Raw genomic sequence first — 15,798 nt, forward strand, 5'->3', positions numbered from 1 at the left:
AGCTCTTTTTTTTCTTTTTTTTTTCTTTTTTTTTTTTTTGTTTGGGCGGATCACACGAACAGCAGCTCTGATACCACTAATGATACGAGTTTAAAAACTCGTTGTATGAACAAGGATAGTTGATTAACAAGCTAGACCTTTAACTCGTTGATCGTGAATGCAAGACAAGACCTATTGACTCACAATCAGTTCTTTGAATAGGAAACGCGTCCAAAACAAAGAAAAAGGCTGAATTATAAACTATAATTCGAAATGTAACAAACAAGTGTTTTAATCATCCAGTTGGTTGTTTATTCCAATCAAGAAGCTGATTATAAATAGCCAAAAACCAACAGCTACAAGAGCTTTAAACGGATAATTAAGAGTCATTTAAGAGCCTTTAAAACTGGCAGTTACAAGCTCTGAAGCCTCCCAATTCAGTCACTAAATTGGAGGTTACAAAGGCTTAAAACTCTCCTTACAAACAGCAATAATCAAAGCTAAGTAATGACTGAATTTAAATTGGGGATTTAAACAAATATCCCTTTATTAAACCGACTTTAACCAAAGCAATTAAAAATAATAAGTGCGTACAATCTGTTTAAACAAGCGGACCAATGTGATTAAACGGACCAGTTTGATTAACGTACCAACTTGATAATAAGGACCATATAACGAGCTCACTCAATCCAAGTCACCATGCACACAAAATGAGCCATTGAACCCAAATCAGTTTTGGTTCCAATTGCTAGCATAAGACTATCACTTTCATCCATAACCGTATCATGATCTATCCTATTTCTGATTCTCAATGGGTAAGTCCTATTCATCTGGTCCCTAAGAAAAGTGGAATAACAGTAGTTGAGAATAATAAAGGCGAGCTTGTCCCCACTAGAGTTCCTAATGGATGGAGAATATGCATAGACTATAGGAAGCTTAATCAAGCTACTAGGAAAGATCATTTTCCTTTGCCTTTTATTGATCAAATGTTAGAAAAACTTGATGGTCAGTCATTTTTCTGTTTTCTTGATGGTTATTCTGGTTATACTCAAGTTCCAATAGCTCCTGAAGATCAAGATAAAACCACTTTTACTTGTCCTTTTGGTACATTTGATTTTAGGAGAATGCCTTTTGGATTGTGCAATGTCCCCGGAACTTTTCAAAGATGCATGATGAGTATCTTTTCCGATTTAATTGAAAAAGATATGGAAGTATTTATGGATGATTTTACTGTTTTTGGTGATTCATTTGATAGATGCCTTCATAGTTTGTCTCGAGTTCTGAAAAGATGTGTTGAAACTAACCTTGTGTTGAATTTCGAAAAGTGTCATTTCATGGTTGAACAAGGTGTAGTTCTTGGACATATTGTAGGTGCTAAAGGTTTAGAGGTTGACAAAGCTAAAATTGATGTAATCAGTTCATTACCTTATCCTACTTGTGTTCGTGAAATTAGGTCGTTTTTAGGGCATGCTGGGTTTTACAGACGTTTTATTAAAAATTTCTCTAAAATTGCATCTCCTTTATGTGTTTTACTTGGTAAGGATGCAGTTTTTTACTTTAATGATAAATGCAAGAAAGCTTTTGATGATCTGAAAGATAAATTGACCTCTGCTCCTATTATTAGACCACCTGATTGGTCTTTGCCCTTCGAAATCATGTGTCATGCTAGTGATAAGACAATAGGTGCTGTTTTAGGTCAAAAGAAAGATAAAGAGTCTTACGTGATCCATTATGCTTCTAAATCACTTGATCCTGCCCAATGCAATTACACCGTGACTGAAAAAGAAATGTATGCTGTTGTTTTTTCTTTGGAAACGTTTAGAACTTATTTGCTTGGCACTCATGTGATTATATATTCTGATCATGCAGCACTTAAATATTTGTTGAAAAAGAAAGATTCAAAACCTAGATTGCTTAGGTGGATGCTTTTGTTGCAAGAATTTGACCTTGAAATTAGGGATAAAAAGGGTGTAGAGAATCTGGTTGCTGACCACTTAAGTAGGATTGTTCCTAGAGATGATTGGCCTTTAATGACCGAGTTCTTTCCTGATGAACAATTGCTTTCCTTATGTCGTATTGATACTCCTTGGTATGCTGATATGGTGAATTTCTTAGTTACTAGAACATTTCCCCCTACATTGTCTAGAGCTCAAAAGGAAAAGATCAAATCTGAGTCTAAATACTACTTCTGGTATGATCCATATTTATGGAAATCTTGTTCTGACTTAGTAACTAGGAGATGTATAGATAAACCTGAATATGCTTCTATTCTTCATTATTGTCATAATCTTGAAAGTGGAGGGCATTTTGGTCCTCAAAAGACTGTTCATAAGGTTCTTGAATGTTGTTTATTTTGATCGAGGACGACCAAAAGCTAAGTGTGGGGGAATTTGATAAGTGTATTATCTACCATATATTTATTCCCTTATTTTAGCTAGATAGTCATTCTTTACTTATTATTTGGTTTGTTAGTACTTTTAATATTGTTAAGTATAGTTTGTTCTTAATATTTCATTTTATTATTAAGATAGTCTAAATGATGCTTGGTTTACTACAGGTGAAGACCAACCCATTTTCTATGGAAAACAAGACAAATGAAAACTAAGAAAAATGAGTTAGAAAAGTCAAAGTTAGTGAATTGGAATACACTAACACGTGATATTCAAGAGGAAAATTCCCACCTTCCTCTTTGAGCCTAACATTCTGCAAGTCAGCGAAGGAAAACTCTAGAAATCAGCAACCAATTCAAACTCCTTCTCTAAAGATCTATTTAGCGTATCTGCTGCAAATTCGGAGCACGGTTATCAGTTATTCAATCATCACATGGATGATTTTCTGGTTCCGAGATCTCCGTTCAAATTAGGGTTTGTCATATATAAATTCTCATCTCAACCCTACACACAACGAGACCCGAGCCGAGCCGAAAATCACACAAAGAGCAAGAAAATTCGAGTGAGTCGTAATTGGGCAATTAGTGAAGAGAAGATAGCCATTGGAGGGAAGCTTAGTCTCAATTCCAAGGTTGAACAAGGTCGACGGTGAATCGCAGGGTCGAAGCCGAGGTTCTTTCGGATGTTCTTGGGAGTATACTTAATAAGTCTTCTTCTTACCCAATTGTTCATATTACTACTTATTTGAAGTACTTTGTTAATTTGATGAGATACTTTGATTGAAATATTGGTATTATTATTGCTTTATGGTTATGATATTTTTCAATTTAATGATTATTTGAATTTGGCTTGTTCTTGATTATTAATATGGCAATTTGACGTTGATTGTTATCTTTCAAGTGTTGGGTTGTGAATTATTGCTATCTATACAATTTGGCTTAGTTTAAATCTTATAGTGAAGTAGTCCCTAATTTAGGTTGAGTCTGCAATTATGGTTTGGCTTAAATTAGAGAGCAAAACCAATCTAAATAATCTGTCATTTATGTAATTAGATTAGTTAGAACTAATGAGGTCTCCTAATTATTAATGCTTCCATTTCTAATTCATACAAGTTGCGATCATATTTGTGTTAATTAGATTGGTTTAGAGTCAATTTCGGCTTAGTTCAATTTTGATTTCAAGTAAGGGAGATAGGGAGTCTTTGTTATCTTAGGCTCTACAGTTACTCTAGTTGTTAAAATGATTAATCTCGTAAGACTGATTGATTAATATTATCAATAGTTTAATTTTAGTAGAGTTATAGATAAATTCGGTCAAGTTTTGTTGTCACTTGTGAATAGTAGTTTAGTATTAGTTTTGATATTAACAAATAACAATTTCATAAAACCCCCCATAATCGTAAGTATGTAAATACGTAAATAGCGAGCGTAAATATTGTGTATATATTGTATATGTATAATACTTCTTTTTAGTTTTAAATTTTGAGTTTAGGAAGTTAAAAATCTCCCTGTGGGATCGACCCTTTCTTACCCTTTTACTACTTGTTAATATTTTTTTTGAAGGTCTAAGATAGGTTTTTAATTTAATAATAAAATTTCTGCATTTAACAAGTAGTAAAATTTGATACGGGTCGTTTACCGTATTAAATTAAAAACCTATCTTAGACCTTCAAAAAAAATATTAACAAGTAGTAAAAGGGTAAGAAAGGGTCCATCCCACAGGGAGATTTTTAACTTCCTAAACTCAAAATTTAAAACTAAAAAGAAGTATTATACATATACAATATATACACAATATTTACGCTCGCTATTTACGTATTTACATACTTACGATTATGGGGGGGGGGTTTATGAAATTGTTATTTGTTAATATCAAAACTAATACTAAACTACTACTCCCTCCGTCCCGGAATACTCGACCCGGTTTGACCGGCACAGAGTTTAAGGGACTTGAATTGACTTATTTAATTTAATAGGTAGTAGTTGATAGTGGGGTATTATTTTAATGTAGTTAGTGGGAGGTGGGGTAAGAGGTGGGGTTGGGGGGAGAGTAGGGGTTGAATTTTTAATTATTCTTTGGATGGAGTAGGGGGTAGGTGGGTTAATAGGGGTGGAGTGAGAAATAATATAATATTGTTAGAATATTTCCATTTTTAGAAACAGATCAAGTATTAAATGACGGCCCGATAAGGAAAACAGGTCAAGTATTCCGGGACGGAGGGAGTATTCACAAGTGACAACAAACTTGACCGAATTTATCTATAACTCTACTAAAATTAAACTAATGATAATATTAAACAATCTACATTACGAGATTAATCATTTGAACAACTAGATTAACTGTAGAGCCTAAGATAACAAAGACTCCCTATCTCCCTTACTTGAAATCAAAATTGAACTAAGCCGAAATTGACTCAAAACCAATCTAATTAACACAAATATGATCGCAACTTGTATGAATTAGAAATGGAAGCATTAATAATTAGGAGACCTCATTAGTCCTAACTAATCTAATCACATAAATGACAGATTATTTAGATTGATTTTGCTCTCTAATTTAAGCCAAACCATAATTGCAGACTCAACCTAAATTAGGGACTACTTCACTATACGATTTAACTGAGCCAAATTGTATAGATAGTAATAATTCACAACCCAACACTTGAAAGATAACAATCAACGTCAAATTGCCATATTAATAATCAAGAACAAGCAAAATTCAAATAATCATTAAATTGAAAAATATTATAACCATAAAGCAATAATAATACCAATATTTCAATCAAAGTATCTCATCAAATTAACAAAGTACTTCAAATAAGTAGTAATATGAACAATTGGGTAAGAAGAAGACTTATTAAGTATACTCCCAAGAACATCCGAAAGAACCTCGACTTCGACCCTGCGATTCACCGTCGACCTTGTTCAACCTTGGAATTGAGACTAAGCTTCCCTCCAATGGCTATCTTCTCTTCACTAATTGCCCAATTACGACTCACTCAAATTTCCTTGCTCTTTGTGTGATTTTCGGCTCGGCTCGGGTCTAGTTGTGTGTAGGGTTGAGATGAGAATTTATATATGACAAACCCTAATTTGAACGGAGATCTCGGAACCATAAAATCATCCATGTGATGATTGAATAACTGATAACCGTGCTCCGAATTTGCAGCAGATACGCTAAATAGATCTTTAGAGAAGGAGTTTGAATTGGTTGCTGATTTCTAGCGTTTTCCTTCGCTGACTTGCAGAATGTGAGGCTCAAAGAGGAAGGTGGGAATTTTCCTCTTGAATATCACGTGTTAGTGTATTCCAATTCACTAACTTTGACTTTTCTAACTCATTTTTCTTAGTTTTCATTTGTCTTGTTTGCCATAGAAAATGGGTTGGGCTTCACCTATAGTAAACCAACCATCATTTAGACTATCTTAATAATAAAATGAAATATTAAGAACAAACTATACTTAACAATATTAAAAGTACTAACAAACCAAATAATAAGTAAAGAATGACTATCTAGCTAAAATAAGGGAATAAATATATGGTAAATAATACACTTATCAAATTCTCCTACACTTAGCTTTTGGTCGTCCTCGGTCAAAATAAACAACACTAAGGTGTACTATGCCAATAAGGAAATAAAATCCAATTATTTTGGACCATCCAAACCAATGAGAGAAGTGAATATTTTCATAAAATCCAAAATACATTTTATATCACTACCAACAAGCATGGATCATTGAACAGTACGAAACAAGAATTTAGCACCCTAGTTGACCAACCAATCTTACCGCTTCCTTTCCCCTAAGTTTGATTCTTCCCTCATAGATGCGCAACCGTATTAGCTCATGCCTCACTTACTTTGATGACCCTCGTCAGGGCTTGCACAAAATCTTACCCTTCACCGTTTAGGGACCAAAGGTGTACTTAGGATATCAAATAGGACTTTTATATGGTCGTAACGGGGCTAGGGTTAAGGGTAGGAGATTCATTTAGAAATGTGGTGGTATAAATAGTCAAGCTAAGTGGAGAAAAAATACATGACATATAACATTCGGGTCACAAGAAACTCCAATTATACAAGTAATACTATACCCCAACTACTTTGTTTAACCGTATCCTCCACCTTTTTCCATATGAACCTTATTCAATGCAACAATAAGATTTCCTTGAATATTAGTACTCCCTCCGTCCCTTAATACTCGCACCGCTTTCCTTTTCGGGCCGTCCCTTAATACTTGCACCGCTTCTATAAATGGAAAATTTAACAATATTATATTATTTGTCACACTTACCTACTACCCCACCTACACCCTATTCTTTACAAAAAATTATTTAAAAATTCACATCCTCCACTCACCACTCCCCACCTCTTACACATTTCCCACTAACAATATTAAAAAAATACTCCACTATCAACTAACACCATTAAATTAATAAGTCAATTCAAATGTCTTAAACTCCGCACCGGTCAAACCGGTGCGAGTATTAAGGGACGGAGGGAGTACTTCATAATATTGCTGCTTGTTTTGATTTTTTTTTTTTGTACTTTTTCTCATTTTCTCTTTTTTTTTTTGATATAATCATATATAACCCTCTTCTGTAACATAATACTTGCAATTCTAACAATAATAATGACTCCACTTAGCAAGACTTAAGGTAAAATCTGTTGGAGGCCACAGGCTTGTAACGTACGGTTTGCCAAAAAAAGTTATTAAAGCTCAACAGGGCTAAAAAAATGGAATTTTTGTGAATATGTAAATGACAGAAGGCCTAAATACTCTGGAAGCTCTAATTATGAAAAATGAAATAAAATGCCTTAATCATTTCTCCTTTACACTTTGGTCATCGATCTCGGGAAGCTAAAATGCAAGTCCCAATTTGAGCAATCAATAAGAAGGATAGAAGTAAGGAAGTGAGTCTTACGAGGTTTGTGGCCCTCCATTTCGGGCCTCATCGCACAAAGGGAAAGCGAAACCATGCAGCACAAACCATGTCAAAGAGGGGTTTATGCAATCTTTAATATCATTCATGACGATCCAATGCAAGCTAGTTTGTGACAAAATCATAAAAAACCCCTTTTTTTTAATTCACTTGACAGTCAATTGGTTTGGATGTCAAAAGAACTATTTTTTATTTCCCTATGTCACAAGCACAACTGAGTTTGCTTAAATATGAGATATACTTCCATAAAAAATTTGACAGCATTTCGTTTAAAAATGACCATTTCTAACTCCCCCCCACACTGAAACCTTGCATTGCCCCCAATGAAGAGAAAAACAAAAATGAAGAGATGAAAGAAGAGACTTAGCTGGTTAAGGCAATGTGTGAGAGCTGGCTGCTGCTACTGATGTTCGTGCAGTCAGTGAGGTTGCTAGTGTTAGAAGCTAATTCAGCTGCTTGCTTGCGTACTTATCTTCTCTTGTACTCCAGATCATGGAAGTATCAGTTGTGTTGGTGTGTTGAGCAATCTGGCAGCCACTATTGTTGTTGTATATGCTGGTTGCTTAATATGATTAGAGTCTGCTGTAAATGACATAAATGAACCAACAATGAATGTCCAATTTTGTGACAACAAAAAGGCCGAAATATCCATGCTTCCCTTATTCAATAGTTAGTTGAGGTTGATTATATGAAGGGAAGGGAACACACCCTGTGAATTAAAATAGAATAAATTTGCAGAAAATTGAAACAGTAAAGAAAAATAAATTTAAAAAGAAAACAAAAGAAGAAAACAATCGTGGGTTGCCTCCCAGTAGCGCCTTTTATTTATGTCGTTGGCTCGACGTTCTCAATTCTTTGTCAGATTTCCTCAAACGTGACATCTTCGATCATATGCACATAAGCTTGATCATAGAATGGCTTCAATCTGTGACCATTTACTTTGAAAGTTTTATCAGTACCAAAATCCTTTATTCCACTGCACCATGAGGAAACACATTAGTAACAACAAAAGGGCCAAGCCATCTAGTTTGCAATTTTCCAGGAAATAATTTCAGTCTAGCATTAAATAAAAGAACCTTCTGGCCAACTTGAAAAGACTTCCTATCTATCATTTTATCATGGAATGCTTTGATTAATCTAGTTGTTAAAATGATTAATCTCGTAAGGTTGCCGGGGAAATGGTCATTGTTGTAGTATAGTGGTAAGTATTCCCGCCTGTCACGCGGGTGACCCGGGTTCGTTCCCCGGCAACGGCGCCAAAATTTGATACTTTACCGTATTAAATTTTGGCATAACATTAATGGAGGCTCCTAAATCTAGCATACACCTTTCAAACTTAGAATCACCAATTTTGCAAGGAATACGAAACATGCCAGGATCCTTACACTTAAGGGGAAGCTTCTTTTGGATAATAGCTGAAATATTTTCCCCCATACTTACCTTTTCAGAAGGGCGAAAATGCCTTTTGTTAGTACAAAGTTCCTTAAGAAACTTTGCATAACGAGGTACCTGTTTAATAGCATCAAGAAGGGGAATATTGACTTCAATTTTCCTAAAAGTTTCTAGAATTTCATTGTCAAGACTCTCTTTCTTAGCTTTAGCAAATCGAGAAGGGAAAGGAGGCAAATCTTTAAAACGAGAAACAACAAAATCAGATTCAGTTTTACTCTCCCCTTCCTTTTCGTTTTCACTCTCCTTCACAGTACCCTCACTTTCCACTCTTTCCCTTGATCCAACTTTAGGATTGACTTCTATCTCTTTTTCAACTTCACGACTTTTCATTTTAGGTTCAGTTAACACTTTACCACTCCTAAGTGTGACAGCTTTAACATGACCATTGGGATTAGGGATTGTTTGTGATGGAAGTTTACCTGAAAGTTGAGTTTCAAGATTACATAGAGAAGTGCAAATCTGACCTATTTGAGTGTCTATGTGATGAAGGTGCGTGTTAGTTTTCTTTTGATACTCAACACCTTGGTTATGGACTTGCCCTATTTGATTTGTTAGTTGCTTAACTAAATCTTCTAGTGAAGGACCAGATTGGGGTGGTGGATTTTGTTGACCATATTGCCTTGGTTGATTAGATTGTGGAAGTTGTGGTCTATTTCCATACCTTAGGTTAGGGTGGTCTTTCCAACCTTCATTATAAGTCTGTGAGTAAGGATCATATTTTCTTTGACCAGAATAACCACCTATAGCATTCACATCTTCAGATTGCAATTCAGGACATTTATCAGTAGGATGAGACTCATTACAACAAATTCCACACACTCTAACTTTAGACTCATTACTAGCAACAATTTTAGACACAAGAGTAGTTAAAGTAGCAATTTGTTGAGCATTTTCTTGTAATTGATTTTGAATACCACTTAAATCAACTCCATTTACTCTTTTAACATCATTTCTAGAACCATGTTGTTGGGTGTTTTGTGCCATATTAGAAAATAAAGCCCTAGCTTGGGTTGGTGTTTTATCCACTAATGTCCCCCCACTCGAACATAGGCCTTCATAAAAGTACTGAATTAATAGTTGGTCACTAATCTGATGTTGGGGACATGAGGAACACAATCTCTTAAAACGTTCCCAATATTCATACAAGGACTCATTATCGTTTTGCCTAATGCCACATATCTCCTTCCTGATGGATCCAATTAGACTTGCTGGAAAGTACTTTCCTAGAAAAGTTGATGCCATAACATTCCAAGTCGTAATTGATCCAGCAGGAAGATCATACAACCAATCTTTAGCCAAATCTTGCAAAGAAAAAGGAAAAGCATGCAATCTAATATGATCTTGTTCGACTCCTTCAAGATTCATAGAAGAACAAACAACCTTAAACTCTTTTAAATGTCGATAAGGATTCTCACCTGACTTCCCATAGTATTTGGGAAGAAGATTAAGGAAACCTGAATTCAGTTTGAGGGGTTTCTCCAGCTCTAGAAACACAATGCAGAGAGGATCATCTCCCGTATTTGGGGCTGCCATCTCCTTCAAGGTTCTTTCAACCATTTTTGCTCCTTCTAGATTATCTTCTGTTGGTTTAACTTCCTCTGGTTTCTCTTCTTCTGGTTGATCTATTTGAAACGCGTAGATTAATCTCTCTTGATCTATATACTTCCTGATTCGCTTGAGTTTAGAATTAGGTGTGCTGCCGCTCATGCGCCTGAAAAGTGAAAACTTAAAGAGTTAGTTATGTTATGCAGATTAAACGAATGCATACAAACTAATCTGAACATTCTAAAGCTTTGTTTGTTGTTACACTTTTATCTTTTAGGATATGGCTATAGAAAATTTAGCAGTAATGGAATCAAAACATCTTTACAGATTAAATAATTTCAACTTGATTAAGTATGTTCTAAGATCTGCAATAATTTCAACTTGATTGAGTAGAACATTTAATGATAAGCAGGTGCTGCATCTAATTACATGAATTCAACATTAAATGAATCTGGAAGAATGAAAATATAAGCAGCATGTTTAATTCCTAACCCAAGATTTAAACTCTGTTCAGAAATGAATTTTTGAATGACATGATTTCTCAAAATGAACATCCGATTTGATTTCCCAAACAATGATTTGTTTAAAGAATAACTACAAGGATCATGAATTCATTTCAAGCAACAATAATTAGTTAGCAAGAGAAACTAACACCTGAAAACACTATACATTTCTAATGAACAATATGCTTTTATTATAACAGCTACTGCAAATGCATTCAGTAGCCACTGTAAAATAGAATTCAGCAGAATGCATTCAGAAAATAGAAATTCATCACATGCATGCCCCTAGTTACATTTAAAATTGAATCACCTAGACATAGTTGTGCATAGTCTTAGTAATTGCTCTTTGAACCAGAATTTATATATACAAATATCCTCATTAACACGGGTGATTATGAGATTTAATCAAATAGCATCACAAAGACTAATCAGAATACTTTCAGCAACTTTTAAACCAGATTTTCAGACATCCTTAAAGTTCACATAGAATCAAGCAATAATTCAATGAACTCTAGTTAGACCACTCCATGTAATTTGAGCTCTGACCTTAATAATTCAATGAACAATATGTAGACAAATTCCAGATAATAGACTTGGGTGATTACTCTTAATGACAATTTCAGCAAGGTAAAATTAAGTTCAGGTTACATTAACATCACCAGATTAACCCTTTTCACTTAATAAAAATATTACTCCAAGAAAACGATTTGATAGCTTGATTACACACCCTAATATAAACTAGCATGGGGTATAACAGGTAATCGCAAGCAGCAACATTGTAATTCAGAAATCTACAGCTATTAAAACACCATGAAAACAATGATCCAGTAGGGGTACTACACATGTAATCTATCCATTTTTTCTTATTATTATTTTCCTTTGAACTCAAGCTTTCCATTGCTTTGCACTCTAATTTCTGCGTCTAACAGTTGAACTTCAATAGTCAAAATGCATAAGATAGCATATAAATGCAGAAATTTCAGATTTGGTAGAACATAGCATATTATTTACAGAGCTACTCTACTAATAGGGAATTCACTAAACAATTTTAGGAACGAAACCAATGAAATCTACTACTTAGAATTGTAAAAAAAATGCCCCTACCACCTTGAGTAAGCCAAATACCAATCAATAAGAAAGAAAGAAATAGCTAAGCACATAGTATGCAAAAAAGGCAAAAAGAAAAAAAAAATTTAAGAAACATACTCTAAGCTTAGAAATTTCAACCAACGTTTATTTAGAAAACCCAATATCACAAGGACTGTTTTTTTTATATATATATTATCAACTAAATTCCAAAAGAAAAGTTAGTATCTTAGTTAAACTTTTGAGTAAAGAAAGAGTAAAAATCTCCCCGGCAACGTCGCCAAAATTTAATACGGGTCGTTTACCGTATTAAATTAAAAACCTATCTTAGACCTTCAAAAAAATATTAACAAGTAGTAAAAGGGTAAGAAATGGTCGATCCCACAGGGAGATTTTTAACTTCCTAAACTCAAAATTTAAAACTAAAAAGAAGTATTATACATATACAATATATACACAATATGAACGCTCGCTATTTACGTATTTACATACTTACGATTATGGGGGGGGGTTTATGAAATTGTTATTTGTTAATATCAAAACTAATACTAAACTACTATTCACAAGTGACAACAAACTTGACCGAATTTATCTATAACTCTACTAAAATTAAACTATTGATAATATTAATCAATCAACCTTATGAGATTAATCATTTTAACAACTAGATTAATTGTAGAGCCTAAGATAACAAAGACTCCCTATCTCCCTTACTTGAAATCAAAATTGAACTAAGCCGAAATTGACTCTAAACCAATCTAATTAACACAAATATGATCGCAACTTGTATGAATTAGAAATGGAAGCATTAATAATTAGGAGACCTCATTAGTCCTAACTAATCTAATCACATAAATGACAGATTATTTAGATTGATTTTGCTCTCTAATTTAAGCCAAACCATAATTGCAGACTCAACCTAAATTAGGGACTACTTCACTATACGATTTAAACTAAGCCAAATTGTATAGATAGCAATAATTCACAACCCAACACTTGAAAGATAACAATCAACGTCAAATTGCCATATTAATAATCAAGAACAAGCAAAATTCAAATAATCATTAAATTGAAAAATATCATAACCATAAAGCAATAATAATACCAATATTTCAATCAAAGTATCTCATCAAATTAACAAAGTACTTCAAATAAGTAGTAATATGAACAATTGGGTAAGAAGAAGACTTATTAAGTATACTCCCAAGAACATCTGAAAGAACCTCGGCTTCGACCCTGCGATTCATCGTCGACCTTGTTCAACCTTGGAATTGAGACTAAGCTTCCCTCCAATGGCTATCTTCTCTTCACTAATTGCCAATTACGACTCACTCGAATTTCCTTGCTCTTTGTGTGATTTTTGGCTCGGCTCGGGTCTAGTTGTGTGTAGGGTTCAGATGAGAATTTATATATGACAAACCCTAATTTGAACGGAGATCTCGGAACCAGAAAATCATCCATGTGATGATTGAATAACTGATAACCGTGCTCCGAATTTGCAGCAGATACGCTAAATAGATCTTTAGAGAAGGAGTTTGAATTGGTTGCTGATTTCTAGCGTTTTCCTTCGCTGACTTGCAGAATGTGAGGCTCAAAGAGGAAGGTGGGAATTTTCCTCTTGAATATCACGTGTTAGTGTATTCCAATTCACTAACTTTGACTTTTCTAACTCATTTTCCTTAGTTTTCATTTGTCTTGTTTGCCATAGAAAATGGGTTGGGCTTCACCTGTAGTAAACCAAGCATCATTTAGACTATCTTAATAATAAAATGAAATATTAAGAACAAACTATACTTAACAATATTAAAAGTACTAACAAACCAAATAATAAGTAAAGAATGACTATCTAGCTAAGTAAGGGAATAAATATACGGTAAATAATACACTTATCAATCCCCAAAAAGCCGTTCATCTAATCCAACGTCATTTTCATGAAAGCACTTAGGATAATACTCCTATGTGCCGCGGCATGAATATGTCGCCCCCACATTTCGTCAAGGGCAAACCCCCAAAAATCCATTCATCTAATCGAATGTCATTTTCGTAAAAGCACTTAGGATAATACTCCTATGTGCTGCGGCATGAATATGCCGCTCCAACATTTTGACGGGGGTAAACCCCCAACAATCCGTTTATCTAATCGAATGTCATTTTCGTAAAAGCACTTAGGATAATACTCCTATGCGCTGCGGCATGAATATGCCGCTCCCACATTTTGCGTTCATCTAATCGAACGTCATTTTCGTGAAATCACTTAGGATAATACTCCTATGTGCTGCGGCATGAATATGCCGCCCCCACATTTTGACAGGGGCAAACCCCCAAAATCCGATCATCTAATCGAACGTCATTTTTGTAAAAGCACTTAGGATAATACTCCTATGTGCTAAGGCATGAAGGTGCCGTTCCCACATTTTGACGGGGGCAAACCCCAAAAAAACCGTTCATCTAATCGAATGTCATTTTCGTGAAAGCACTTAGGATAATACCCCTATATGTTGCTGCATGAATATGCCGCCCCCACATTTTGACGGGGGCAAACCCCCAAAAATCTTTTCATCTAATCGAACGTCATTTTCGTAAAAGCACTTAGGATAATACTCCTATGTGCTGCGACATGAAGGTGCCGCTCCCACATTTTGACGGGGGCAAACCCCCAAAAATCCGTTCATCTAATCAAACGTTATTTTTCGTAAGAGCGCTTGGGATATTACTCCTATGTGTTGTGGCTTGAATATGCCGCTCCAATATTTTGACGGGGGCAAACCCCCAAAAATTTGTTCAAAACGTCTTTTTCTTAAAACCACTTGGGAAAATACTCCTATGTGTTGCGGCATGAATATGTCGCTTCTACTTTTCAATACAAAGCAAAGTAAGCTCAAGAATTCTTCAAACCTACATAAGCAAGTATGCCCCATGCCTAAGTTTAGCGGCAATCATACTGATTGATTGACTTGCGTCAATCAATCACTAAAAATAAACTTAGGCATGGGAGTCACCCTTAACAACTCAAAATGCCTTGTCTTGGGCAATGGGGTCGACAGCCGTCAACTTCAATAGCATGCAAATATAGAAAAGGCATTTAAAGTCACAAACTGAAGCAAACAAAGCGCCTAAAATGCGCCACCATTAAAAGAAAGTTAAAGATGCCGAAGCATCATTTGTACGCCTAACCGGCGAAAAATGGAAACAAACAAAATAAAATTATCTGTTGCAAACGCCCCCCGAGTTAAAAACCACCAGCGCACAACGACGCGAAATAAAAATAATTCATTACAAGCGCTTACGGCGCTATAAACACTTTTTTTAGAGAGGCGGAGGCAAAGGCTGAGCAGACGTTTCCCCATCTTGGACCGGCGAGTTTACTTCCTCGCTTTCAGCTTCAGAGTCCTCAAAGACGGGGGAGGAAGGCTTAATTTCTCAGCAGCAATCATAGTACCTTGTTTTTCAATTCGCCACTCAAAGCATTCGAAGGAAAACTCATCCATGCATGCGTCCCAAGCACGGCGAGTTTTCTCCCTCTTCTCAGCCTCGACCTCCTTGGCCTCGGCTTTAACCTTGGGTACCTCCGACTGAGCGGCAGAAACAAGCTCCTCCAATTGGGTCGCCCGCTGCCTCAAGGACACCGTCTCCTGGATCTTGGCCTCGGCTTCCTGGAGATAGGACTGAGCAGAAAGGGCTTCAGCCTTAAGAGTGTCAATAACAAGTATTTTTTCATTTATCTTAATCAAATACTTCTTATTATCACTCCGCAGGACGGCGAGCTCCTTACTCTGAGCCTCTATCGTCTCCTGCATCTCCAGTCGGACCTTCTCCACCGTCATCATGGTGTATTCTCCAGCGTTGGTAGCTTTATGCACCTGCCTGTTGAGCTGACCCGTGAGGTCGGTCTTCCAGCGCTTG

The 15,798-nt window shown here is 35.5% G+C and overlaps 1 protein-coding gene and 1 non-coding gene across 2 annotated transcripts; one reads left to right on the forward strand and one right to left on the reverse strand.

Annotated features, from left to right (window-relative positions):
• Nucleotides 1-8,167: 8,167 nt before the first annotated feature.
• On the reverse strand, nucleotides 8,168-13,189 carry LOC110785667 (uncharacterized). The gene is made up of 3 exons (XM_021990148.2): nucleotides 13,084-13,189; nucleotides 8,637-10,472; nucleotides 8,168-8,285 (listed from the first exon to the last, which is right to left on the reverse strand). Exons 1-3 carry the CDS (start codon nucleotides 13,140-13,142, stop codon nucleotides 8,168-8,170), a joined length of 2,013 nt encoding a protein of 670 aa, XP_021845840.2. The 5' UTR covers nucleotides 13,143-13,189.
• LOC130471122 (small nucleolar RNA R71) lies at nucleotides 9,848-9,956 on the forward strand. Its single transcript, XR_008931791.1, has one exon. It is a non-coding gene; the product is annotated as a small nucleolar RNA R71 (small nucleolar RNA).
• Nucleotides 13,190-15,798: the final 2,609 nt, after the last annotated feature.

The sequence above is a fragment of the Spinacia oleracea genome, chromosome 3 (assembly GCF_020520425.1).
Source record: "Spinacia oleracea cultivar Varoflay chromosome 3, BTI_SOV_V1, whole genome shotgun sequence".
In the NCBI taxonomy this organism is placed as follows: domain Eukaryota; kingdom Viridiplantae; phylum Streptophyta; class Magnoliopsida; order Caryophyllales; family Amaranthaceae; genus Spinacia; species Spinacia oleracea.

Coding starts and splice junctions, on each gene's coding strand:
- LOC110785667 (XM_021990148.2), bottom strand. CDS start 13,142: ATGAATCGCAGGGTCGAAGCCGAGGTTCTTTCAGATGTTCTTGGGAGT. Junction 10,473..13,083: donor CTTGGGAGTATACTTAATAA/GTCTTCTTCTTA, acceptor TTCACTTTTCAG/GCGCATGAGCGGCAGCACAC. Junction 8,286..8,636: donor GGTGATTCTAAGTTTGAAAG/GTGTATGCTAGA, acceptor CTCATGGTGCAG/TGGAATAAAGGATTTTGGTA.